At 35.6% G+C, this 27,102-nt stretch overlaps 1 protein-coding gene across 3 annotated transcripts in view; it reads left to right on the forward strand.

The window, feature by feature from the left end:
• Positions 1-27,102, forward strand: part of syt7b (synaptotagmin VIIb) — a 118,519-nt gene that overhangs the window by 61,560 nt on the left and 29,857 nt on the right. For 2 of the 3 annotated variants that reach the window (XR_006251447.1, XM_043245387.1), the window contains exons 4-7: positions 114-248; positions 6,474-6,617; positions 12,351-12,701; positions 20,038-20,157. Coding sequence is in view for 2 of the 3 variants with exons in the window: in XM_043245387.1 (XP_043101322.1) it covers positions 114-248; positions 6,474-6,617; positions 12,351-12,701; positions 20,038-20,157 (750 nt within the window). In the remaining variant the exon portion in view is untranslated. The remainder of the gene's footprint in view (positions 1-113; positions 249-6,473; positions 6,618-12,350; positions 12,702-20,037; positions 20,158-27,102) is intronic. The other variant, XM_043245388.1, reaches the window with a different exon arrangement.

Genomic DNA, 27,102 nt, shown 5'->3' on the forward strand with positions numbered 1-27,102 from the left:
CTCAGCCAGTTACTGTAGTATCACAACGGTGTTTTCTCCCTCTCTCTGGACTGTCTGTCTATCCGAACTCTCGGTGAAGACGCACTTTCAGCTGTCTTTCTGTCTGTCTGCAGTGATCTGGACAGGGACTTCTGGAATAACAACGACAGCAGCTCGGTTCAGCAGCGCTGGAGCTCCTATCCGCCCAAAGAGTTCCTCCTCAACATGTCCCCCTACGCCCCTTACGGAGACCCTCGCCTCACGCCCAAGTGAGTCTTGGTTTGGGCCGGTAAGGGACCCCTTCTCTCTGCGCAGGGCTGTAGTGAAAGGGAAGTCCGTTCTGGCCTTCAGTTTCAGCGATCTGATTTAGCTTACTGTGTAATAAAACTTAAAAAGTAATCGTCACAAGCGTCCAGATCAAATTTCACCCAAGAAATCAAAAAGGAAAAAAAAATACAAACATATATATGCATGTGTGTATATATATATATATATGCATATATAAAACAAGTCATATACATCATCTGAAAACTGAATAAATAAGCTTTCTTTTGATGCATGGTTTCTTAGGACAATATTTGTTTGAGATGCAAAAATCTGGAATCTGAGGGTGCAAAAAAACCCAAAGAAAATCACATTTAAAGCTGTCCAAATTAAGTTTTTAGCAATGCATATTACAAAGCAAAAATGTATATGTTTATTTAACATGAACTTTACCTAATATCCTATTGACCAATTGGCATAAAAGAAAAATCTATATTGTTTTTTTAGCCCCATAATATATATATATATATATATATATATATATATATATATATATATATATATATATTTTTTTTTTTTTTTTATTATTATGTATGTATACATATAATTAAAGAAATAGCAATAGGCTGGATTTGTTTTTGGTTTTTTTTGTGTTTTATAATCTTTAGTTTTTTTTTGGAATAAACCATTTTGGTAACACTTTATTTTAAGGTGTTCTTAATATTCTAATAAAATTAAATTATGCGTAATTACATTCAAGTTACAATAAACTTCAATCCTAGCCCTAATCATATAGTTAGCATACATATTTAAGTAATATTACTGACTATGGATTTACTTTTCTTTCTTTTTTTTGCTCTGTTTTTTGATAATCGAGCACATTCAAACTCCTTAGAACATAGCATTAATGAGAAACGGTATAAAAATGTAGCTAATCGTAATTTAAATGATATCCTAAGGGCTCTAAAAAGGGCCTTAATTTCTCCTGCAGAATATTATTTCTTATCTCGTATTTATTCTGCAGGTTTTGTGAGATTCACCTCTGATCTCACGCTTGAAAAGAAGCTGAAAGAGTCGACTCGTTTCAAAATCGTACTTCTTCGAGGTCAATTTGCATGACCCGCAACACATGCCCAAAGCCTGGGAGTCGCGCCGGGCGTATTTCCCATTGACCCCATCTGTAAGAGCTGCATCTAGGGCAGTCCATGTCATTTTCCAGCATTCTAGTTGGCTTTTTATCATTCAGAGTACGCCACAATTCAGCCTGAAACGGGATGAAATGTCCAATCTTTAGGTCAGCCCATCACTCTCAGAGAGACGTGGCTTGAGTTCCACAGAGGCTTGCGAGCTTCGCCTCAGTCTGCCGTTTCCTTGAGTTTTAATTGCTTAATTGAAGTCATTATCTTCGAGGGGAAGTAGTCTTTCTGGATAAATTCCCAGGATAAATCAGAATCTAATTGATAGGAGACAGATACAGACTGCAGATCTCTGCCCACTTCTCATACACATGCCTTTAATTACATCCCTACCTTCCCTCCTCCAAATAACATCAGATGCGCGCGCTAGCTGCCGTAATTCATCCAGTGGGGAGTTGTGTTTTTTTATTAAAGATTTATGGTTATTGTATTTATTTTCCATATAATGTACGTGCGTAATTAACTTTTTAGTTTAATAATGTATTTTCATAAAAATTAAATAGAATAAATTCATATAAAATCGTCGGCTCTCATCCTCTCGTCATCTGCACGCCGGTCATTAAATGTGGGGTTGAATTTTATGTCGTTTTATTTTGTCCACTCTTTTCCGTTTAATACGATTTTTCTGCAAGTAGACATTTTCATGCAAAAAAAATTGGACAAATTTGTATGAAATTGCCAACTCTCATTCATGTCAATAATTACATTCATTCCCTCCCACAAACACAATATGTTGATATATGATCAATCATATTTCTGTTTAAATTTTGTTTAATTTAATTTAATTTAATTTAATTTAATTTAATTTAATTTTATTTTATTTTATTTTATTTTATTTTATTTTATTTTATTTTATTTTATTTTTTTTGTTTTGTTTTATTTATTTATTTATTTATTTATTTTTTACTAATTTGTACAAAATGGTCAACTCTCATCCATGTCAGTAATTATAGTTCAGTCATTCAATTTGGAATCTATATTTTATTTTGTTTTGTTTTATTTTATTTATATATATATTTATATATATATATATATATATATATATATATATATATATATATATATATATATATACACACACACACACATGTCTCATGAGATCTGAATAGTGAAAAGCTGTCAATATGATTAATATATATCCTATATCATATATGACTTGTGTTCTGTATTTTAAGATTTCAAAAGAAACACGTGTATGGAGAAAATCATTTCTATTGAGCATTTTCTGCTCTGCTTTCGGCAAACTCTGTAAAAGAGATGCGTTCCCACTCTGCGGATGTTTCCCGCAGGCAAAGATTGCATTTGGGATCTCCACCGGAGCTCTCAAATTTCATTCGTAAATTTCATTTCAGGTTCCCTGTTTAGAAAAACCGCAACTGCAAATGAAGTTTGCGAGAAGATTAACGACTCACATTTTGCTCGTTCAGCTCACAGCACTCGAGTCCTACGCGTTGCTTTTAAAGAAAGACGATAAATGCAGGACGTCTTTATCATCATTGGTTGTAGCGAGCGACGGATCGCTGAAACGTTTGCTAATTGATATCTCAAGGCCCTGTTCCCTGCAGCCCTGCCAGCAGCGCTAATGTCTCCAACTGCTAACGCTCTCAGCCCATGGGCGGTTTCCATGGAGACGGGCAACCCTCGGAATCTCTGACCTCCGACCTCAAAGGTTTAGACGCGTTTAGAGCATGTTGGTTGGAGTCGTCATGTGATCAGGTCGAGGGTTGACCGGTCTTCATGGTAGTTGTGTTCGTCTCTCAGTCATCTGTCACTTCCCCTCTGTGGTTTCTCTCATGCTGTACTGTTATATCTGTGGGATAATAGGAGTCGCCAAAACATTTTCTGCTTCTGATTGCTTCTTCATCTTTTATTTTCTTTTTCATTATTCTTTTTGTTTTTGCTTTTTAATTAAGAGGCAGAATTTATTTCACTTACTTATCATAGTCTCTTTGCATTTACTTACATTTAACGGTGCAATATCTATTAACAGGAGCTTTTCTGTGCCTATATTGTAGTGTTTTGTACGTGATGGTACATTCACACTGACAACAATTAAATGGTTGCTTTATTTTATAATTATTTTACATTTAATTTAGACAAATATTTACATTGAAAGTTTAGTTTAAATTTAAATTTGAAATATTTTTATATTATATTATAGTTTTATATTATATTTATTTTCTGTTTAGCTTATTATATTATTTTAATCAGCGTTTTTCCTATTTTGAAATGTAAAATTATCTAGTTTATATTAAAAAAAATATTATTATATAAATATATATATATATATATATATATATATATGAATTAAATGAATTGAATTTTTAGTATTGGCTTTATTTAATATATATATATATATATGTTTTTGTTTAGTATATATTTATATTTATATATATATATATATATATATAACTTATTATTTTATAGATAATTTAAATCTAAAACTATTAAATATATTTTATATATATATATATATATATTTATATTTCATATATTTATTTTAATTATATTATATTATATTTAATAGTTATATTATTTAGAATTGTCTATAAATAAATTATATATACAATGAAATTATTATATATATATAATATATATATATATATATATGTTTTATTTTATTTCAACTTAAAAATTATATTTAATAGTTTTAGATTTAGAAAAAGGTTGCATTCATGTGATCAAACAAGTCACTAAGGAGATATTAAAGGAGATATTAAAAGACGAGAGAATGACGGGTAAAGAGACCAAGACTCGACTTACGGCGGTAACAACACTGTCACCTGCTTGAACAAATGTCAAGGCCCCTCTGTTTCTGAGCTTGATGCACAAATGTTGGGTTGTGGGTAATCTGTGTCTGAAACGGCCGTCATTCTGTGTTTGAAGTGTTAACCTTTGCCCTGTCTCTCATGGTTCCTCTGTCACTGTACTGTCCTGATTTAGTCAACGTTAGTCCCTGTCTGACTGAAGGGAAAGCAAGGATGATTAATACATGATATGACCTGCCGGCTGATGTCTCTCTTACAGTGTGTCCTGATAGAAACGACCGATATCAAAATATGTATGCGATCAAATCTAGTGTTTTAAAGTTTGGGGTAGGTAGGATTTTTCGGTATTTTAGAAATTTAAAGTTGCTTTTATTGGATCAAAATACAGTTAAATGCATTCAAAAGTAATATTTTGCCGCTTTAATGCTAATTGTAATATATTTTAAAATTACTCCGGTCTTCGGTGTCACACGCTCCTTCAGAAATCATGGTAATATATTGATTTGCTGCTCAAGAAATATTATTATTATTATTATTATTATTATTATTATTATTATTATTATTATTAATATTATTATTAATAGAAATATTATGATAAATACTATTATAAAATTATTATTATTTAAAATTATTGTTAAAAAATATTATAATTATTAATTATTATTAATATTATTATTAAAATATTATTATTAATTAGATCTTATTATATATGTTGAAAACAGTTGTGCTGCTTAATATATTTAGTAAAACCCATGCTAAATTATATTTTACAAGATTCTTTGTCGAATATAAAGTACGTCTGTTATAAATAAAAACCTATTATCAGTTTTTACTCTTTATTTAATGCATGGCTGCTGAATAAAAGGATCCAAAAAGTCTTACCGACCCCAAATCTTTGAATGCTAGGCATGGGCTTGCAGAAGTAGGACTGCACAATTTGGTATAAATATAATCGCATTGTGACTGTTTTGACAGATACTGCGCTTTGGAGGCTAAACGAGAAAGACGTGAAACCTCACTGAAGCAGCAGCTCTCAAGTCGAACGGCAAACCAGCGCGTGAAGGCTGTAAATGAAGTTGTGTATTAACCACGCTCTGCTGATGATAGGACAAATTACTCTCCATGCTGAAGTTCTCAGCTTTTCTCTTTCAGCTGACCCAAAAGTGCACTGAATGAAATCCCTCTCTTAGCATCCGCACAGTTTGATTGGAGCCCACCCCGCTGGAAAAAATCACTTATATCACTTATATCAGTACTGTTTATATACAATTACATAGCATTTATTAATATTAGCTTTCACTTGTATATTTAGGGTTTTCTTAATTTAGGTTTTTAATCATTTCGTTTATGTGCCTGTCATTTTATTTTATTTTATTTATATTATACATTATATAACATTATAAACATTATAATTGTGTCCCTTCTTATTTTAAATATTTCAGACCTTTTAACTTGTCACTTGTAGCGTCATTTCATCTTTAATTGTAGTTTATCATTTTTAATATTTCGATATTTATTTCAATTTTTGGTAATTTGTATGTTTTTCTATATTTATAGTGCTACGTTTCGGCAATATGTTTTCAATATTTTCTTATTTAGTTTTATGTTTTAGTAATTTTGTTATCTGCCCGTCATAATTTTTTTGATTAATATTTTATTTAATATATACTTTTAACATAAAGCTTTTAGTTCCGGGTTTCAGCCATTTCGATACTTCATCTTAAACTTAAACCTTAAATGACTTTGCTGCTATTATTTCAGCTTTAAGCGTAGAATTGATTTCATCGAATATGATCTTTAGTCAACAACACTGGCTTATAGCTATGCTGAGAGACCAGCTCAAGACCAGCGAACAAACCTAGACTGGTTTAGGCGCCGCATTTTATATTTTGCGTAAAATAATACATTTAAACAAACGGGAATAGGACCCAATTTCATCCTTGCCCGGGAACGTTATTTTAGGCTTTTACGGACATTTATAGCGCTTGTATTATAACCATATATTCTAAATGTATTCAACTGTAACCTGAAGACGTTTAATAATCGCTCGAGACCAAATCGTGCAGCCCTACAGAAGAACTAACAGCCACCCTGAGCTGGATTTCATTTTTCGATTCCTTTCAGCCCAAGATAAAATTGATCTTTTAATCGAGTTGTCGCCGTGCCGTTTATTCGGCTTGTACGCATCGATATCCCTTTTCTCAGGTGTGCGACGTAGCTTCCTCGGCCTCGATCTCTCCTGATCTTTCTCTCTTGCCTCTTTCAGCGGATCGCTGGAGAAGGGGGCGTGGGTGGGGGGCGTGGGGGGTCCCAGTCGCAGTGACAGCTGCATAGGAGCAGGGACCAGCAGGTCCGGGAGGTGGCACACGGTCCAGAGCCACCTGCACTCCGGCAGCTTGAGACCCAGCAAGTGAGTGTCGCGGGCCGACCGCCTGCTCTTTCAGATGTTCGGGGCAACAAAAGCGGGACAAAATGGTGGCGGTTTTGGGTGAACGACTCGTTTTTGAAGGTTTCCGTGCTACGACTGTGGCCACGACCAAAACCATCATAAAAGTAGCCAATAATCATTGGTTATCAGGACTGGCTATCGTTGATTATCATAATTAGTTGCATTAGCATTTGGACGGTTTGATCAAATTTTATCACTTTTAGATGTGTTTGATCAAATTCGATCACTTGCCCATTATTTGTGTTTCGTTTTGTTTCCAGCAATTTGTTTTCGGAAAAAGTTCATAAAATATGCATATAATCATTTTATTTTAATTTTGTTTCAAATTAAACATTTAGAGAACTTAAGTGAAATAAATTTTGTTTTTAAAGAAGTCTTTTATATTAATGTTAATATAATTTCATATATATTACTATCATTCAAAAAAATTAACCTAAAAGGTTTTTTTTTTTGCAGTGTTTGTTTTTAAAAATAACGTTTTATGCTTTTATGCGGGTTGCATTTATTTGATCAGTAAAAACAGTAATATTGTGAAATATTAAATATTATTGAAAATTAAATTAACTTTTCTATTTTATATATATATATATATATATATATATATATATATATATATATATATATATATATATATATATATATATAATTTTTAATTTTTTTAAATGTAATTTGTTATTGATATTGATGTTTTTAAAAACATCATTACCCCAGTCTTCAGAGTCACAGGATACTTGCTAATGTTAAAATGTTCCTTAGAAATTTTTTGGAGAACAATTCATTTTTATTAAGATTAAAGTAAAAAAACATTTAATTTGATTAACATTAACATTTTAAATATCTTTGCAATCACTTTTGAGTAAATATATTTAAAAAAAAATTTAAGTATGTATTTTATTATATATTTTAAATTATTTATATATTTTACTATATTCTTTTAACTAGCAAGCGATCATTAAAAGCAGTAATTTCTTTAGCAGAAAAATAATAATGGAATAAAAACAAGGTGCTATTGTTTGGCGCTAACAGTTGCATTGACTTAAACATGAACAATCATAATGCTAAATAGTAATAATTTGTTTATGTAAATATCATCGGAGTGGTCACACACCATTAAAAATGGTTTAATGTTTGACAGCGAACTGATGACAGTTTTTAAATAATGGAGTTTGGGGTACGATAATTACTTGTGTGTTTACTATTGTTTATGCTAGCGATGAGTTATTAATTCAAAAATTTTTTTTGAGCCGTGATGGGCCCCTGAACGATGACTTTTCTCGCATAAAGCCGTCCATCGTAGCTTTCAAATCTTTTGAAAAAGCGTATCGCTGTGTGATCTGCGTGACTGCACTCACAAAAGCGAAGTAAACCGTATTAGATAGTTTTGCGGGATAAATGGAGGCTTTTAATGGACATGATAGGGCTGGGTGCTAAATCTAAGAAATGTATATATTTTAAGATATTTTTTTCCGCTTGTAACAACAATGCTTTACCGAAAGAAATATCGTCAAGGTGGTTATTTACGTCTTCCGCTTTAGTGTGCAAATAGAGAGTATTAGTTTTCCAAATATTGCAATAATTGTATATGAATCAGAAGTCCTGCAACACAGTAAAGATGAAGGTAAATCCACACAAGAGACGTACTGAACATATATACTGTTAAATGACATAAAGGACTCATTTAAAGGATAATTAAACACGCGTAACACACAATATTGTGTTCCCGGTGTCTCTTAATTTGATGAGGCACGCAACCATCAGGCATATAAGTAGTTATAATATTATCCAGGCCTAACGTGACATCAAGTAGGTTTCACTGTGACACCTTCACGTTTTGTTTTCGCGGTGAAATGACATTTAAATATTTCGTAACATTTAGTCGCGCGCCTATCAGTCCTCCAAAGATCTCGACTGTCTCTCATTTCATGTTTCCGTCCACTCCCATCTTCGACCTATAATTGGTTTCTATTTTTGGCCAGGTAAGAGTTGCGACCCTTCCCCTCGTATCTTTCTTCTCCTCTTCTTGCCGTCTTAGACACACATCCTCCATCAGAATTTCTATCATCCGACCTCTTGAAGCTCCGTAATAACAAGCAGCTACAGGTTTCTGCTAAAGCTGGGGGGTTTGCTGGAGGACTCTGAGACGCTTCTGTTTGGATAAGTGCAGATCAGAATGTCAGTTTTCGAAAAAAAATATTTTCTTGACAACAAATATTAGCCATTTCCTCGCTGATCCAACATTTAACTTTCTTCTCTGGGGCACAATGATTATTTAATTTAATTTAATTTATTTATTTATTTTTTAAGCATGTTATTTCAATATTTGACTTTCTTCCCAGGAACACAATAATTATTTAATTTTATTTTATTTTAATTTATTTTATTTTGATATTTTGTATGCTATTGTATTTTACTATTTAAATTAAGCACATTTCTTCACTCTTATTACATTTTATTATTACTTTAATGTTTAGTGTTCTTTTATTAAATTGCATTATTATCTTATTTTCTACATGTTTCTTCTGGGGTTTTTATTTCATTTATTTTTATATTTTATTTAAAATATCCTAGCCGCCCTTTCCTCATAATGAAAGTGGATGGTGGGTAAATAATGACAGCATTTTCATTTGTTATTGAACTGTTGCTTTTAATAAATAAGTGTGCGTGCTAGTCTCACCTTAAACTTAGTTTTAGCCCTGAGAGGATAAGATCCTTCGTAACTTTCTAATATGAAATTGCTGCTGCGTTACAGAGGACATGACAGAAACATCAGCAATGTAATGCACAGTTTTTCAGTTAGCCACTGAATATTTAACGCTCATATGAGCAAGTACTGGCCTAAAATTGCCTAAAATTGGTTTTTCAAGCCCAGTCTTTAACGAAGCGCTTGTACTTTAATGTCGAATTTCACACAGCATTCGTGTCTGTTGAGGGCTAGAGGCTAGACGAATCCAACGAGAACAACCCTTCGTCTTTTTTCCCTCTAAAGACAGCGAAAATTCATTTGGAGAGCTGTATTTTGCTTTCATTCTTTGACGCTTTCTTTTGCTTCTGTGTTTTCACACACTTTGATCATTGTTTCGACCGAGTCTGCAACCCCCACACGCTTCTTTTTATTCCTTGCTTTCTAAACCTATTTATAACACACAGAACTGAAGCAGATGAGATGAGAAAACGAGTAGATGGGGAATGTAAGTTACTTAATGACAGCTCAAGCTGCATAATGGGTGTAAGTGCAGGATGATATACTGCATTACATGCATATATGCTGTATATATATATATATATGGATATATGTATGGAATGGTATTTATCTAACAACCATGTGTGAAACGAGTGCCGTCGCAATGCCTGTGGCAGTATAACGTGATTTAAAATAGGACGTGTGCCAGGACCAACTTTTCCTTGTTGAAACTGAAGCTAAATTTCTATCAACCAGTCAGATTTTTGCATTTAGGGTTAAGCTAAAGACACTTTCATACGACTCATTCTCAACCTTTGATGCATTTGACACTCTGATATTGCACTATTTTACTATCCACTGTTCTCCAGTTGTTCTCTAAATTTTATAACACGCCTTTAATATCGCATGACACAAATATAAGTATGATACACAGGCCGGCGTGAGAGAGTTTTAAATTCGTTGTGCATGCATTTTTTGGCCTTGCAAAAAAAAAAAAAAACACACATTTGTTGTGCTGATATGGTAGTAAAAAATATATATATATATATTTAGTTAGATATGAAAGATATAATTTTGCTTAATAGCCTTAGAAAGACTGGGGAAAAAAAAGTTAAACCGCAATCAGCCAATAATATTTAGCGTTTTATGTAATAGACAAAAATGGAATGGAAACATTTAATGAAAAAATTAAAAAATGAAATTAAAAGACTTTTACTAAAAATCTAAATTGACATTTGTTTTGACGGGGAAAATAAAAATCCCAACTACAGAATAATTAACCGTTGTTTTGGAGTCCTGTTTGCATGTTAGCATTGCCCATGATTCGTCACGCAGAAATAGTTTGAACTATAAATTTCACATTAAAACACTTGAGTTGCATAACGTCATAACGGCACTGGGGAAGTTTGACATGAGTTGTGTGAAAGGGCCTTTGCTTAAGGTTATGATTGCCCGATCAAATGAGAAAAATGTAACTATTTTATGAGATGGCAATTTTGTATGAATTCATACAACATGACTTCTGTGATTAATGTACAGTTTCCACAGTTTCCACAGTTTTTTAAGCCAAACCCTAAACATAGTCATCAGTGGGATATTAGCAGATTAAACTTGTGTACAAATCGATAAGAATTATCCACCAATTCACCAAAACGTAAAGTAGTTACGAATTGCAACGAGATTGTGTTTGATGGTGAAATAGTTTAACAAAGAGCGTTGATTCGGGAGCACATCCTAGTTGACTAAATCACGTCATGCCCTATAATAAGAAATGCCTACTCACTAACTCTAATAATCATACTAGCTATCCATCATAACATTCAAAAGACGATCACCGACTCTACAGTAGTAACTCGTTCATTTAACTCATCTACATGAATTCATGTCCATTAACGTGCCGCCGTTCCTCTTGCAACCTTGACAAGTGTATAAAAAGCCTAGTAGCGGCAGAGTTTGAGTTATTGCTGACATTCCTTCCAAATACTTTCACCAGGGACGGCTTACTTGAATGCTGTGCGGGAATTACAGCACTGGGACCTCGACAGGGGTGTGTGGTGCTTAACCCTGGTGCAGTAAATCCTCCAGCAGAGCATTAGCATCAAACAGAACAGCTCAACGGGACTTTGCACTAATCAGACATGACGCAGAGCAAAGGAAGATGTTGGGAGGGGTCGAACGGATAAAAACGATAATTGAATTGAGATGCCGGAAGATGTAGAGAGGTCTTTAGCCGAAGGAAGTTGGGTTTACGAGACGTACGCCTTTGTCGGGTCATGCCACTAGAAGCACGACTACCCCTTTTCCATTGAATTGGTGCAGAGGCTTGTCCTGGAGGAAACGTGCACCAGTTTGGTGCATGTTCTAGTGCTTTTTGAACATTTTTGGAGTACTCTGTTTAGAAATTGAGCAAAATTTTAGTCTAGCATTTGGCATTTTAGTCTACCAACTTTCATTGCATTGCAAGGTACCCATTTCGACAGTTCGTGCAATTCCTGGGTATTGAACCCATGACCTTGGTATTAATTCTGCTAAACAAGATCACAATAAAGTGCTACATTTTTGAATAAGCTCCAGCTATCGGTTCCAGAAATCAAGCATAGGCTTCAGTACCAGCACTGTCACCCTATCAGTGAAAAAGGGGGGGAATGTAGTGTACATGTTTTACCTTGTGCTAATGTTTCTGGCTAACTTTGCTTTCTTCTTCTTTCCTCATTCCCTCATTGTGCGTTTGTCCCCCCCAATGGACGTCTTAAAATGTCTATACCTTCACGTCCTATACCCTTCCCTCCCTAAACTCTGCGGTCTCGTTTGTTTCTCTTCTTTGTCCCAACACTCTTCCTCATTCTGTCGTCTTTTCATGTCTTGCCTCCTCTCCCTCTTCCTCTTGGGTCTCTCTGGTCTTCATTAATTGTGCCTGCCTTCTCTTCCCTTTATCTTGTGACTTCCTTTCTGTCCCTGTTTTTTGTCTTCGTCTCGCCCCACAACTCGGCCCCATTCATACGATGCGGTGCCAGTTTTGGGAACCCCTCTCTTTCCACCACCTCCACCTTGGAGCATATCCCGTCCTCAGCAGCCCGCCCCAGGCCCCTGGTCAGGCAGCAAAGCCTCCAGCAGCCCCTTACCCACCAGCCCCCGCCAGGCCCCAACGACCCCCCAGCCACCTCCCAGAGTCTGGGCCAACTGCACACTGGGCCCGGGGGTGGGGGCCACCGGGGGGGCCCGCGGGGGGTGCGTGGTAGCCCGGCTGGGGCAGGGGCGTCCCGCTACAGGTCGGGTGGAGGGGCACGATCGCGTTCCAACCCTGGAAGCTGGGACCACATGATGGGACAGATCCGGACCAGAGGCATGGACGTCAAGTCATTCCTGTGAGTATCAAATGCCAGTTTACATTGATCTTATGAACGAAGCCGGGTGAACACTGTGCAATTTTACGATTGTAGCTCGTCAGACTGAAGTTAATCTGCCAGTTAAAGTGCCCCTATTATGGATTTTTTAATACTTTTTTATGCAATGTGTAACACAGCTGAATGAAAACATCCTGCAAAGTTTTAAATCTGAAAGCGCACAGTGTATAAAGTTAACGTCTTTCAGAAGAAAGACTCTGAATCATTGAAACGAGTCGTTTTTATAATGAATCCCAAGCCATTTCATGTTGATGTTGTCTACATTAGCATATTACTTGTTGCTCTTTTCGTTTTGGTCTGAATGAAAATCAAAATGTATTCTTTGCCACTAGGTGCCACTTTTGAAGTGTTAAAAACTCACAAACACTGCTTTAAAGGGTTAGTTCACCCAAAAGTGACTATTTTTACTCAGCTTCGAAGCATCCTAGTTGTGTGTGACTTTCTTCTTTCAGGTAAATCCATTGAGAGTTATATTAAAAACTGTCCAGCTCCTCCAAGCCTTTCCATGGAGCTAAATGTGTGTTTGTTGTTTACACGTCGGAAGACGGTAAAGCAAACAGTAAATGCACATCTTCTACCTACTACAGTTATCTGAAGTGAGAAACATGGATATTTCTGTTACAAAAACACATGGATTTGCTACAGGCCCCCCAAAAGCCATGCGAGATGTCTTTTCTTATGGATACGCTCACTTTATTTCACATCTCATGAACTTACACCATTTTAAAGGACCTTTGCAGTTTTTAATATAACTCCAGTTGGATTAGTCCAGCAATCAAGACTACAGATTTTAGCCAAGGATTATAGACAAATTTGTCAGAATCACATTGCGAGTTGGGCTTTATGTGAAGTGTGTCATTTTTGCACCATTAGTGGTATAAAGGAAAAGCTGTTATGACGAGAGTTTCCAAGCGGTCTGAAGTTACTGAGCTGCATTAGTTTTCTCTGCACTGGAGAAAGTATGAAGTTACACACTTGACCTTTAAGCTGTAATGCATTTATTTAGTCAGCCATGGTGGGCTTACCCCAATGCTTTGCTTCCTTACCGCTCTTATAATGTCTGCAATTTTAGGGGCTCATCATGCACGTTTATTAGCTGATATTACTTTATGCATGTGCTCCACTTTTTGACCTCGAGAATGTATTGTACTGGATTCATATTATAAGCCATATTATATATAATAAACCTATGACTGTTGCTGGCTTTCAAGAAAAAAAGAAAAGGGTGGAGAGAGAGAGAGAGAGAGAGAGAGAGAGGGTGCATATATTTTAACCACCCACATTTGCAAAACTTAATTATATTAATATTAATTCAAGTGGCATTTATTTAATTATAAAATTAAAGAAATGCCGAAGTTGGGCTTTCAAAAATAGTGAGGGGGTAAGAGAAAGGGCACAAATATTTCAACCCATGACATTATAGTTTGCATAAATCATATAAGTTATTTTAACATGAATTCCAATAGGGTTGTATTAATTATAAGATTAAAATTACGCTGAAGCTGAGAGAGAAAGGGTGCATATATTTTATCCCTCTGTTTTGCATAATTTATATTAAATTATAATAATTATATTAATGTTAATTTAAATACAGTTTTATTAATTATACAGTTCCAAGAGGGCGACAGAGGGTGCATATATTTTATAAAGTGTGTGTGTGTGTGTGTGTATAGATATATAGTTTATTGCATTATATCACATATCATGTCAGTATTTACTTTGTGAACGTGTTTATGATCCACTGAATTCAATGAGGCTCTTGATATTGAGCAAAAACACTAAGAATAGAGCAAAAAGGTCATTTTTCATCTCATCACGTTCTATACCAGTCAACGCTTCCATAGTAACTTCTCCATTTCTAATGAAAGCTGAAATGTAATTGATGTTTTTGGGAATCCACGTAACGTTCGAGTCTGGGATACCGTCACTGCATCCAGCCAGCGTTCCCTCTGCTTGAAAAAACCAGCGTGGATTACTGATGGTTTGATGCTCAGGAGGTTCAGCCGTTGAGAAGACGCCAGCGTTCAAAACCCCGTGTGTGTCCCTCCTTGACGCCCTGTCACTTGGTCATGCTTGATTCATGACTTCTCTTACGCGTCGTTGCGTGCTCATGCCTGCTCGGGCTCTTTGTTTCTGCTCGTGCTCCGTCTCTTACTCACGCCTGATCGCGTCCCGACTCTCCCTGCGCCCTTCTGTCTGTCTCTCTGTTTGCCCATCTGTTGTTTCGGGCGTCTTCTTCTTCATGGCTCTACACCTGTCACCTGTGCTCCACGGGGCGGAAGAGGAGCCCGAGGACGGGGATTATTCAACCGTGTCTATCTTTATCTTAAGTGAACGCAGACTACGGTCTTGCGGCCCAGAGGAGGGAACCTCTTTGCGTAATCGATAAGTGTTTATCCACGTCTGAGTCGACTAGCTGTTCAAACACAGCGACTGAATCTAATGAAGTGCTTCCGTGTTTTTCAGGAGCCTAATTTTTGACTTTAAAGGTGAAGTGTGTAGTGTTGTAGATGTTACAGTTGCTAATCGGTTATTATTATATTATATTTATTGAATTAAATATACGTGACATGCTAATTAATTAATTCGAATTCATTTACGGTACAGTATAAACACACCCAAACGAAGATCATTTAAAGATTCAAAAAACATGAGAAATAGATGAGCATTTTGACAATCAATGCGAGTTTGGTATTTTAGTATTCAGTATTAGTATTATAGTGATATTTGAATAATTTATAACAAATTACTGATGTATTGATATTTTGAATTAGCCTTTATTTGCGTATTATTTATTATATTGTTTACTTTATATGTATAGTTTTCATTTTCGATTTAGCCATTTCGCTATTTGCTATTGTCATTCTTATTAGTTCTTATATTTTATTATATTTTATCTGATTTTTTTTTTTTTACATTTTTATTTTATTAAAAAAAATAGCACTTAAACGTATTTTATTTCAGCTAAGTTTTATATTTAGGTTTATTCGTTAATTTATTAAAGCATGCTTTTTCCATTATTATTTATAATGTCATTTATTTGAAATTTTTATTTTTTATATATATATATATATATATAATATATATTATATATATATATATATATTATTATTTTTTATTATATATTTTTTATTTATTTTTTTTATTTATTTTTAATTTTTTTAACTGTCTTTCAATTGTGTTTTTTATCACTCGCATGTTTTTGTTTTTTTTACCGTACATTGTTTTGTTTTGGCTTGGTTTGTTTTGGTTTGGTTTGGTGGATTAGAGTTTTTTTTTTTTTTTTTGGATTAGAGGAGAACTTTTTTGCAACCAGCCATTGTTTTCTATTTGATGATGCTACTGGTGCAGAAATGACACACTTCACCTTTACCTTCAAAATATCAAACAAACACGCAGTCGACGAGCGGAGTTAGTAACTGCTCTGACAGATTCAACAAGTAAATACTTGTTAGACTGATTAAAACCCCAACGGATGCTTGTTTTTGCGTGCGGCCAGCGAATAAATAGACGTGCTGTTTCTTTGTATTGTCTCATCGCACCCCGTTTTTCTCTCTAATCGCATTCGATTCAGACCGCGCAAGTCAAATATAAAATAAATCAACATATTTCTTTGCCAGCGTCGAACAGCGGTGCGGTAAACACTGTATTGTTACGAGAACCGATCCGATGCAAAGCCCGGAAACTCAGGCCTTCACGACGAAGGCTAAATCAAATATCCAGCGCCTTTAACGAAACCCATTCAGTGATTTTAACGCCCCTCCTGACAGACAAAAGAGGAGGGAATGAAAGAAAGGAGAAAGAAGTAACTGCTTTTCTATCAACTCGATGTTTACAGTTGAGATCCGTGTGTCTTTGTGGTTTGCGATCTTACACACTAGCCTTTTTGACTGTGTGTGTGTGCCAAGGTCATTTAGCAACATACAGTCCCTATAGGATATTGTGTGTGTGTGTGTGTGTGTGTGTGTGGTCAATGGTTTAGAAGTCAGTATGTGTTGTCTGCTGGCAGATCAACTCTACACAGCATTGATCTCCTGTCCTCACCATCATTACTAGCATGATTAACCGTCACGGACGAGTAAAGAGAGAAAGAGACGGTCCCCACCAGGTCTGAGGAACCAAGCGCCATTTATATTTAGTCACAGAAACCGTTTTTTGTTTCGTTTTAAAGGTTTCCGTAAAGAGGCTCTTCAAGAGGAAGACATTGTATCCCTCCTGTTTGTTCACACTACAAGCTAGACACCATTTGTGTTGGAAAACAAAAATGAAAAACATATTTGCGAGCCCAAAACTAGCTATGAGGGTCTTTTTAAAACAGGTGAGCCGAATAAATAAGCTTCCCGTTGATGTGTGGATTATAAGGGTAGAACGGTATTTGCAAGTATTCTGCGATGCGTATTACTAATCATAAATTAAGCTTTGATTTATTTATGATATCTTTTCAGAACATGACCTTTACTTAACCCCCTAATGATTTTTGGTATAAAATATAAATTGGTCATTTTGATCAATTGCTACAAACACATGTGCGTGAATTATGGTCGCGTTCGATGTTGATTCATCTTTGAATTATTTTTATTTTATTTTTATTTATTATTATTTACTTATATAATTGCGTTTGTGCAATCAGAACTTATTTGTCATAAATTTAGTTTATTATTTAGCATTTTTATTGTTGCATTTATTTGACATTTATTTCTTTTATGTTTTCATTTATTATTTTATGATTAAAAATGTTATTTGTCAATTGTCTTTTTTTTTCTCACATTTTTGAATGAACGTATGAATGAATTGGACCAGCTATTGAAAGGAAAAAGCCACGAAATGGTAGATCATCGAGTAATATTTAAAAAGTGCGCCTTGTTAAATTGCTTAAATGAATATTCAAAATGAGAAAAGCTGTAATACGGCTCATCCCAAATATGAGAGTTTTCATGTAACATTCTTGGTCTCTTTATTATTATTATTATACTTCAGTTTATTTTGATGGCTCCTCAAATGTTGAAAATTGCAATAAAATAAGATCGGGCGGATGTGTCCAAACTCTTGACCGGTGGTGTAAATGTGTTGGGAGCGTAGACGGATCTCTGCATTTAATAGATATTTGTGTGCAACAAGTTTAAATTAAATTTCCAGCACAGTTAATGTCCTTTAGCGCACTGGCAATAATCTTTCACTTTACAGGATTGTGTAACTGTAACCGGCTCCAGCTCTAATTCTCTGATACCATGATTGTCTGACAGGCAATTAAGCTGCTGCCTGCTCAGGGGACGTGAGCGATTTGTGCTGTAGCTCCGGAGCCGTGAAGCTTTCACTCTAGTGGACTATGGCAGCGCTGCGCTTTATTGATTTGAACACGCACCATAATAAACGAGCGATAAACAGATTCTGTGAAAGGCAAAGCATCCCATTCATATTTAAACGAAAAGAGATAAATGTGTTCGTGGAAGAAGAAAAAAAGATGCTCTTTTTAAATGCATCTTTCAAGTTTTGTTTTGTTTTTTTTTTGTGCAAGAAAAACTAACATTATTATTTTATGCCAACAGCAAATTAGATTTTAATTTTTTTTTATTTAAATATTTTTTTAAGCAAATTTTATTTTTCAAAATGGCTTCAAGTTATATTTTCAAGGAGAAATAACATATTTAAAAAGTGATGAAAAATGGGGAAATTTAATAAAATTTGTTTTTAGTTTTTCAAGTTTTAGTTTGGAGCAAAAATAAAAGTTATTTAAGTTTTTTTTTTTTTAATCATTAAATCAAATAAAACTAAAATTATAATATTATAATAAAAATAATAGATATAGACAATAGATTTGATAAATTGTCAAGCTTTATAAACAGTATTTGTTTAAAAATAGTACAATTAAAAGTTAAAATATACCAAAATTAAATATTAATTAATTAATTAAATATATATGCATCATTACATATGAAATACAATTTTTGACAGGTCTTTATGTATTTTTGGTAACAAATGCATTTAAAAAAGGATTTTTTTAAACGCAAATTAAAAATATTAATAACGCTTTAGTTTTGTAATGGGTCTTTGGCCTTTGTTTTTATTTAAGTTTGCTAATAGCATTTTGTGCAATGCTCAATCAATGGTTTATAATGAAACTCCCGGGCCTGACCCCTCCTGTGCTTGACCTGCCTCTATCTGGAGATGAATTCAGACAAGAGACGTGCTGTGGATCTCCCTTTAGGACCCTGCTGTCAATGTAAGCTGATGGCTCCTGTGAGGGCCATTTTCAGCCCTTGTAAGGGTGATGTTTTAGGCTCGCCGTAATCGATGAACGAGTGCGTGTGGGCTTAATGCGCTCTGGCGTAACGCTGATTCTGTCGTAGCCCACAGCGAAGCATGTTTTACATGCCAGTCTGACGACTCCTTTAAATCAGTATAAAATCACGGAATTAATGGTACCTGACAGAAAGGGGAACATTAGAGAGATGGAGGATAATGTATCGCTCGGAGGTAGCTCTTTCAGAGTTCACGAGATATAATCGACCAATTGAAAAAGAGTTTTCAATTGGTCATGGGGTAGATACATATATACGTGAAAACTGTGTATCATATGCACTGCAACTAATTTAGTATCATATGCACGTGGAAACTGCGTATGATATGCATGCCAAAGTCCTTTTTTGCATATCACTACCACATATCACGTGTTTTTATTTGGCATACTGTTATATGCATTTTTCTGAAACCGGGCTCATGTAATGGGCTTTTTCTCAAAAGAGACAGATCATGTTTTTTTTTTTTTTTTTTGCATCTTTGCATCTTTGACTGATTTCAGAGCCACTCGCAAATGTTTTACATTTAAGCATCAACTTTGTCTCAAATCAAAATACTGGATTTCACTGCTATTCAGAGTTTTGGAATTAGATTTATTCATTTAATAAAGTTTTGAGTCTTCTACACTCAGCAATTCTGCAATTAAAAAATCAATAAAATTATCAAAAATCCAATAAAATCAGTACTATTGTGAAATATTATTACTATTTAATATAAGCGTTTTCTAATTCAATATATTTTACAATTTAATTTATTTCTGTGATGCAATGCTGAATTTTCTGCATCAGTGTCACATGACCCATCAGAAATCGCTGATTTGATGCCCAAGAAACATTTCTGATTATCATCGATGTTGAAAACTGGTGCACTGTTCAATATTTGCCGTGCCAGGCTTTCGGCTTTCAGAGCAGGCTTTGTCAAGTTTATTTTGCCCAGCTTTTGATTTCTTATTTCTAATGGCTCGTGCTCATCTCTTGTCTGATCGTGTGTTTCGTGTCAGAGAGGGGAAGATGGTGGTGCTGTCCCTCGCCATCGGACTGGCCGAACAAGATGACTTTGCCAACCTTCCGGATCTACAAGAGGCACCAGCCAACAAAGAAACACCTCCCGCCGACAAAAGGTAAAACAGACTGCTTCGTTTCCATACGCGAGTCTCAAAATACGTCCATTATAAACTGGTCTAGAAATAATCGACCTAGGAGCAGGTTTTGCCCAATACGGTATTTTCTGGAAGGGGTTTGTTGGCGCCTGACAGCTTGCCCTCGCCGGTTGATGCTTTAACTACAACATCTGTGGAGAAAAAGGTGTATTTCTCCATGCCTGGACGTTTAATAAAGCCTACTGTATCACATTTGACACAGAGTGCCTCTAAAGGCCCTTACATTTTGCTCAAAAAGTGGTTGGACGCAATCTTCCACATGACTCGCCTGTAAAAGGGTGTAAAAATGCTGTGAAGTCTTTTAAGCGAACATAAGAGTAACTTGGTAGTTAATGTTTGGAGTATTTCAATACGAACACTACTTTCAATACAAAATAAGTTGATTATCCTTACAGCTACCCATCAGGCTTTTCAGGAACATTTATTTGTTTATGACTCAATGCACTGCATTGCATTATATGCTTCCAACCAACAGAGCTTTGATCAAAAAATATCTTAAATAGACATAATTTTGAGTACAAGCTTACTATATCATGCTTTATGAGCAATAAAAGTCTGATTTATCAAATACGACACAATTTGTGCAAAGGTTCAATAAACTCATCCCTTTTTAATGATCTTTCGGACTGTAATTTAACGTCAGGTTTTTACAGATGAGCTTTTTTATTTATTTTTTGCGATGCCAAGTATTTAAATTTATCTTCTTTTTTTTTGTTGGATCGCTTTTTAAAGTGTGAAATGGACGTGTATTAGTGTCTGTCCGCTGCTGTTTTTTGAAATCACGTCTCACGCTTTTTGCCGGCGGCCGCTCGGTCGGTCCGCAGGAAGTGGAGGTGACCAATCAGCAGTTAGTCATTGGCCAGTCCTCAAGTACGAGGTCCGTTTTTTGCTAATGAAGTACTCCATCCACACCAGCTTATCACAAAATCAATGCTTGTCCTTGTGTATCCTACACGGTTATCAATCAGCGTGTCAGCGAGTCGTACCAGCGAGTTTATTCTCTCCGCTCTTAACGTTTAATTTTGTCTTAAAGGGATAGCTCGCTTTGCTCGGCGTCAGGCTGATCTAAACGTAGATGTATCTTCATCAGCTTCGGGGGAATTTATTACTGCATCACTTGCTCACCGGTGAATGGGTGCCGTCAGAATGAGAGCTGATAAAAAACGCCACAATAATCCACACCGCACCCATCAACGGCTTCTTGAGCAAAGCGCTGTGTGTTTGTAAAAAACGTTTGAGCTGCGCACATTTGTCTCCTGATTCAGATCACATGACTTTTTCGCTAAAGAAAGCGGTATTGTGGATGGAGGAAAGAAAGCGGTATTGTGGATGGAGGAAACCGTTAATGATGGATTTGTTTGGCGCGGTTTGCTCGTGGATTGTTGTGATTGTTTTTATGCGGCAATCAAATGTGGCTCTGGAATTTTTTGTTTAGCGAAAAAGCAAATATTCATATGAGCTCTTGCTTAGGTTGGAGGATCCGATGGTGAGCAAGTGATGTAACGCTACATTCCTCCAAATCCGTTCTGATGAACAAAGCGAACTCTCTCTCATCTCTGTCTCTCTCTCTCTCTCTCTCTCTCTCTCTCTCTCTCTCTCTCTCTGTCTCTCTCTTTGTCTCTCTCTCTCTGCCCGAGGGCGAGGAGATTTTCAGCGAACTTTCATCTTGGATGAGCTGTTCCTGTTATAACGACACTTTCTCATGCGGCAATAAGCAACAAATGTGGCTTTCCTGGAATTTGTTGGTTAGCATTAGAAAAAAGCTAAAAATATTCATATGAGCTCTTGCTTAGGTTGGTTTTTATTATTCATGTGAGTAATCCCACTGACTTTTTTTTTTTTGGCTTGTTTGGTCTTGAATCCTTGTCTGGCTCATTTGGTCTGTCATTTTGAACTTTTTTGCTATCATCACACATTCTCCTCTTGGTCTCTCTCTCTCTCTCTCTCTCTCTCTCTCTCTCTCTCTCTCTCTCTCTCTCTCTCTCTCTCTCTCTCTCTCTCTCTCTCTCTCTCTCTCTCTCTCTCTCTCTCTCTCTCTCTCTCTCTCTCTCTCTCTCTCTCTCTCTCTCTCTCTCTCTCTCTCTCTCTCTCTCTCTCTCTCTCTCTCTCTCTCTCTCTCTCTCTCTCTCTCTCTCTGTCTCTCTCTCTCTCTCTCTCTCTCTCTCTCTCTCTCTCTCTCTCTCTCTGTCTCTCTCTCTCTCTCTCCTCTCTCTCTCTCTCTCTCTCTCTCTCTCTCTCTCTCTCTCTCTCTCTCTGTCTCTCTCTCTGTCTCTCTCTCTCTCTCTCTCTCTCTCTCTCTCTCTCTCTCTCTCTGTCTCTCTCTGTCTCTCTCTCTCTCTCTCTTTCTCTCTCTCTCTCTCTCTCTCTCTCTCTCTCTGTCTCTCTCTCTCTCTCTGTCTCTCTCTGTCTCTCTCTCTCTCTCTCTCTGTGTCTGTGTTTCGCAGTGGGGGTGCTCATTATAAGAGAGTGTAGTCCCAACTAAAAATACTCCCTCCTCCGTCTGGCTGAGACACGTACACACACACACACACACACACACACACACGCACGCACGCACGCAAACACACACCCAGTTCTGACTTCTGCCGGGAGAATAAGTCTTGACTCTTTAAGCACACATCAACCCACACAAATACGCACGCAGCACTTTATTATGAGACACTCTTAGGAGTTCACAGTCTCTCAGACTAGTTAAACTAGAGTGTGGAGGTCTACAACAGGACTGGTTTTCTCCATCCTGCTCCAGAAGTTTCATTCCCTACCCGCCCGGGAATTTTACTCTGTGTCCATCTGCTCCCAATTTATAATCATTTTCATCCCGTCTGCTCAGTCGAGGCTCATTCCTGCAATCTGCCGTGATCAGGGAAAACCTGGAAATATGAGGTTGTTTTTAAATGCCGATTTCTATGCAAAGTCGTAAATAAAACTTTTTTTTAACAATAATACTAGCGATGCTACAACTAATAATATTAACATCAATTATTATTATTCTTTTATTTAATCTTTTTAGAATTGTTATTATATAATAAAATCTTGAAGCCACTTTAAAGGCATAAAAAGTCCTCTCAAAATGTTTTAAATGTTTTAATCATTTATTGATTAAATGCATTATTGAATGCATAAAGAAATGTATTTATTTTACTGCTACTTGATCAAGAAAAACATGGAAATATTAAAAATAGCAGTTTTAAAAGTTGTAAAACTGATTTATTATCGCTGTTTTAAAAGTATTATAATTATTGGTCCCACTTTATGTTTATTAGGTGGTCTTAACTACAGTGTACTGATTGTGATTGTGATTGTGATTTTGCTGATATTGAGGTGAAATATGAGTAAGTTTATTGATAGGCTTGATGGTATGGGTAGGGTTAAGGGTTGGTTAAAATGTAACGGATGGGTCAGCGGTGTATTACAGGTTTAATTAGGTATTAAGGTATTTTTAAAAATACAATATAAAAACATGTATGTAAAGTATGTATAAGTGCATTAATTAAATTGTTAATTTAATATTAAATTATTAATTTAAATGTAAGTCTACCTAATATAAAGTGGGACCTCATTATTAATAAAAATTGCGTCATAAAATTTCCTCAAAACCCTTGCCAAAGTGAGGTTTTGGATAAACTCAACATAAACCGATTCTTGACATAAATGCAGAAATACAAAAAACATGTCATGTTTTCTGTTCATGCATTTTTTATTTAATAAAATGCATTTTAATAGTTTGTTTTGTCCTTTCTCAGTGCTAAGTCATTTAAAATGACAAGGATTTATGCTGATGTTGTCCAAACCTCATTTTGCCCGGGGGGCGTTTGAAAACTTTCGGAGGACGGCTGTATATTTATGCATATTAGAGTACTGCAGCGTTCCTCTCGCTTTCCACGCATTCAAATCAGCGCTGCAAGTGTGCGATCTGTCACATCTGAAAGGTTTAAACAAGAAAATCATCCGCAAACAGCAAGAAAGATTTCAGCGCACTGACCGACTCTGCTCCGCTTTAATTGCTTTGACAAAATATCCAGTTTTCCCGTGGTAGAAAGGCAGTGAGCAAATCACAACAGGTTGTTTTCAGACGAATCTTTTACGTTTTCAGATTCAGCTGTCCTTTCAGATGTACAAATGAATTCAAAATACGGACTCGAGTCTACAGAAATGTAGCCCTGCATTGAAGCAAATCAAACGTGGTCCCACGAGAATCCGGAAGTCTCGATTAGCTCCGTCTTGCATCAGTCCTCCTTGCCATGAGAGTGTGTGTCAGGAACCGACTGCCCTCAGCTATTGTTTTCCACAAACCTATTAGCAAGCGCAGTCATTTATCCTGAAAGAAAGTTCGCTTCTCGACGGCCTGTCCTTCTGCCTTATGTTGACGTATTAGACTCCTTTAAGGAAACACAATAGCACCGGTGTGACTCCCAGCGGCCTGTGGCGAGCCGGACGAGATCCACGGAGCTTCGCTCGGACACGCCCAATCGCGCTGAAGAATGACTGCGCGCGTTTGCTTCTAGACTAAAGCGCTAGTCAACTGCCCTGTTTCTTACTGTCTACATAAGCGTCAATCTTGGCAGAAATAGGGCCTCATCCGTGACAGATCTGAGGCTCTGCTTTGGCGGGAGCTCGTACAGTCATATGGTCACTCGGTGCTTCTGTTAGAACATCATTAGCATATTTAAAAGCTACAGTAGAGACATCATTTGATACGAACGCTGTTGTTTGTACTATTTATTCATCAAAGAGTACCAAATAGACATCACAGCTTCCATAACAATATTGAGCAGCGATGTTCGTCACTCGAGATGAGCGTGAAAAGAGATTTGAATTATATAATATCAAATAGATATAATGTAATATAATATAAAATATTATAAAAATAAAATAAATCTCATCTCATGACTTTATAAGTCGCGTTTGCAGGTGCTCATCTGTACCGTAAAAGCACCTGGAATGCAATATAGTAAGTTTTAAAGCATTTTCTGCATGGATTAAAAAATAGGGCAATAAGTAATTCACATATCAGACAAAATTGTTTTGCAGCAAATACTTTAAATTTTAAGGTATAGAACAGAGCAATATAAAAAGCTAAAAATATATAAAATTACAGAATAAAGTTTTACATATGCCATTATAATTTGTGTTCTATTTTAAATTGCATGGCTAGGTCTTACGATTATAAAATAAAAAGCTAAAAGGTAATATTTAGGCCTTGTTTTTATATTGTAGACGATTTTTATATTTAAATGACTTGCCATCTCATTATTAAACGTACTGTGCCTTTAGAATGAAATGCATATGTACAGTTCTGAACAATGAATTACTTTTTTTACCTTTATTTGAGAAAAAATAATATGAGTTTAATATAAGTTTAAGTTATTTAAAACAAACTGGTTGACTGTAAAAAAATGTTCCTTTGAACTGCCAGAAAAAATGATATCAGTTTGTATTGACTTAAAAATTTTGAAAAATGTCAGTTTCCCTTTGAGACAGATGGAGAATGGATGGATGGATAGATAGATAGATAGATAGATAGATAGATTGGATGGATAGATGGATAGATAGATATAGATAGATAGAACATAGATAGATAGATAGATTGCTATGGATGGATAGATGGAAGATGGATAGATAGATAAAGATAGTCAGTCAGATTTAGAGATTTGATAGATGGATAGATGGATAGATAGATGGATGGATAGATAGGATGGATGGATGGATGGATGGATGGATGGATGGATGGATGGATGGATAGATAGATAGATAGATAGATAGATAGATAGATAGATAGATAGATAGATAGATAGATTGAGTGGGTTTTAGCACGCCTGAAGTTTTCTGGAGCTCTGTTGGGGTAGGGTGCCTGTCAAAGCATCAGACTGTGATCAAAGCTCACCCTGGCCCTCCGGGGTCCGTCTGGAATGGTCGCCATGGAGAGTGTCCTTGCTCTACTAATAACTGCCTTCAATCACTCCATTCAGTAGCCAGAGCACTGTCACTAGGGCAACAGCAGGGTCACACCCACCAGCCTCCGTTAGCATACAACACACACACAAATCATGCGCTTTTGGGGTTTTTAAAGAAGTTCCTGCTTTTTATTCATTCACATAGCAGACCAGGGAAGGAGTGACAATGGAGTGCAGTAGGTCATCTGTCTGTCTGTACACCGTTTATTAATTTATTTTTTATATTTCAAATTAAATTCTGTAATTAAATTTAAATTTAATTTGTATAGTCAGAGTCTAGTATGCTACTATTCCCATTTTGGTGTTATGATTCTGCTTACATATGGCTGCATTTATTTGATGAAAATACAGTAAAAGAATAATATTGTGAAATATATTATAATTTAAAAGAACCATCTTCTATTTGAATATATATTCAAATGTAATTTATACCTTTGATGCAAAGCTGAATTTTCAGCATCTTTACTCCAGTCTTCAGCGTCAGATGATGCTTTAAATTTGAAAATATTTTAACATACTACTTTGCTGCTCAAGAAACATTTATTATTACAACTGGATTTAGTTTTTTTTTATTAAAAATTAAAAAATAAAACCTTTCAAACAGAGAAACCGAAATTTACTTTTATTCATAAAATGAACTCATTTCAAATATGATACCCGTCTCAGAAAAAGTTGGTTCGGAGGCTAAAAAGCAAAAAAAAAAAAATTGGAAATGGTTTAGCAACTAAGTTATTTGACATCAGACCTGTTATTATTATTATTATTATTAATAAACATAGCAACATTTCCAGAATTCAGGTCGTATAACAAGGACTCAGGACTCCTTTTGACACTTGCAGCACATCGGAAAAGAAAAGTGTGATATTTTTTCTCCGTCACACCTCTGAAAAATGTAGTTACAGTATATTAACAGCCTTTCTTCTTTACCTTTTGCCATTCGCTTAGTGGCTTC

This window comes from Puntigrus tetrazona, chromosome 7, assembly GCF_018831695.1.
Source record: "Puntigrus tetrazona isolate hp1 chromosome 7, ASM1883169v1, whole genome shotgun sequence".
Taxonomy (NCBI): domain Eukaryota; kingdom Metazoa; phylum Chordata; class Actinopteri; order Cypriniformes; family Cyprinidae; genus Puntigrus; species Puntigrus tetrazona.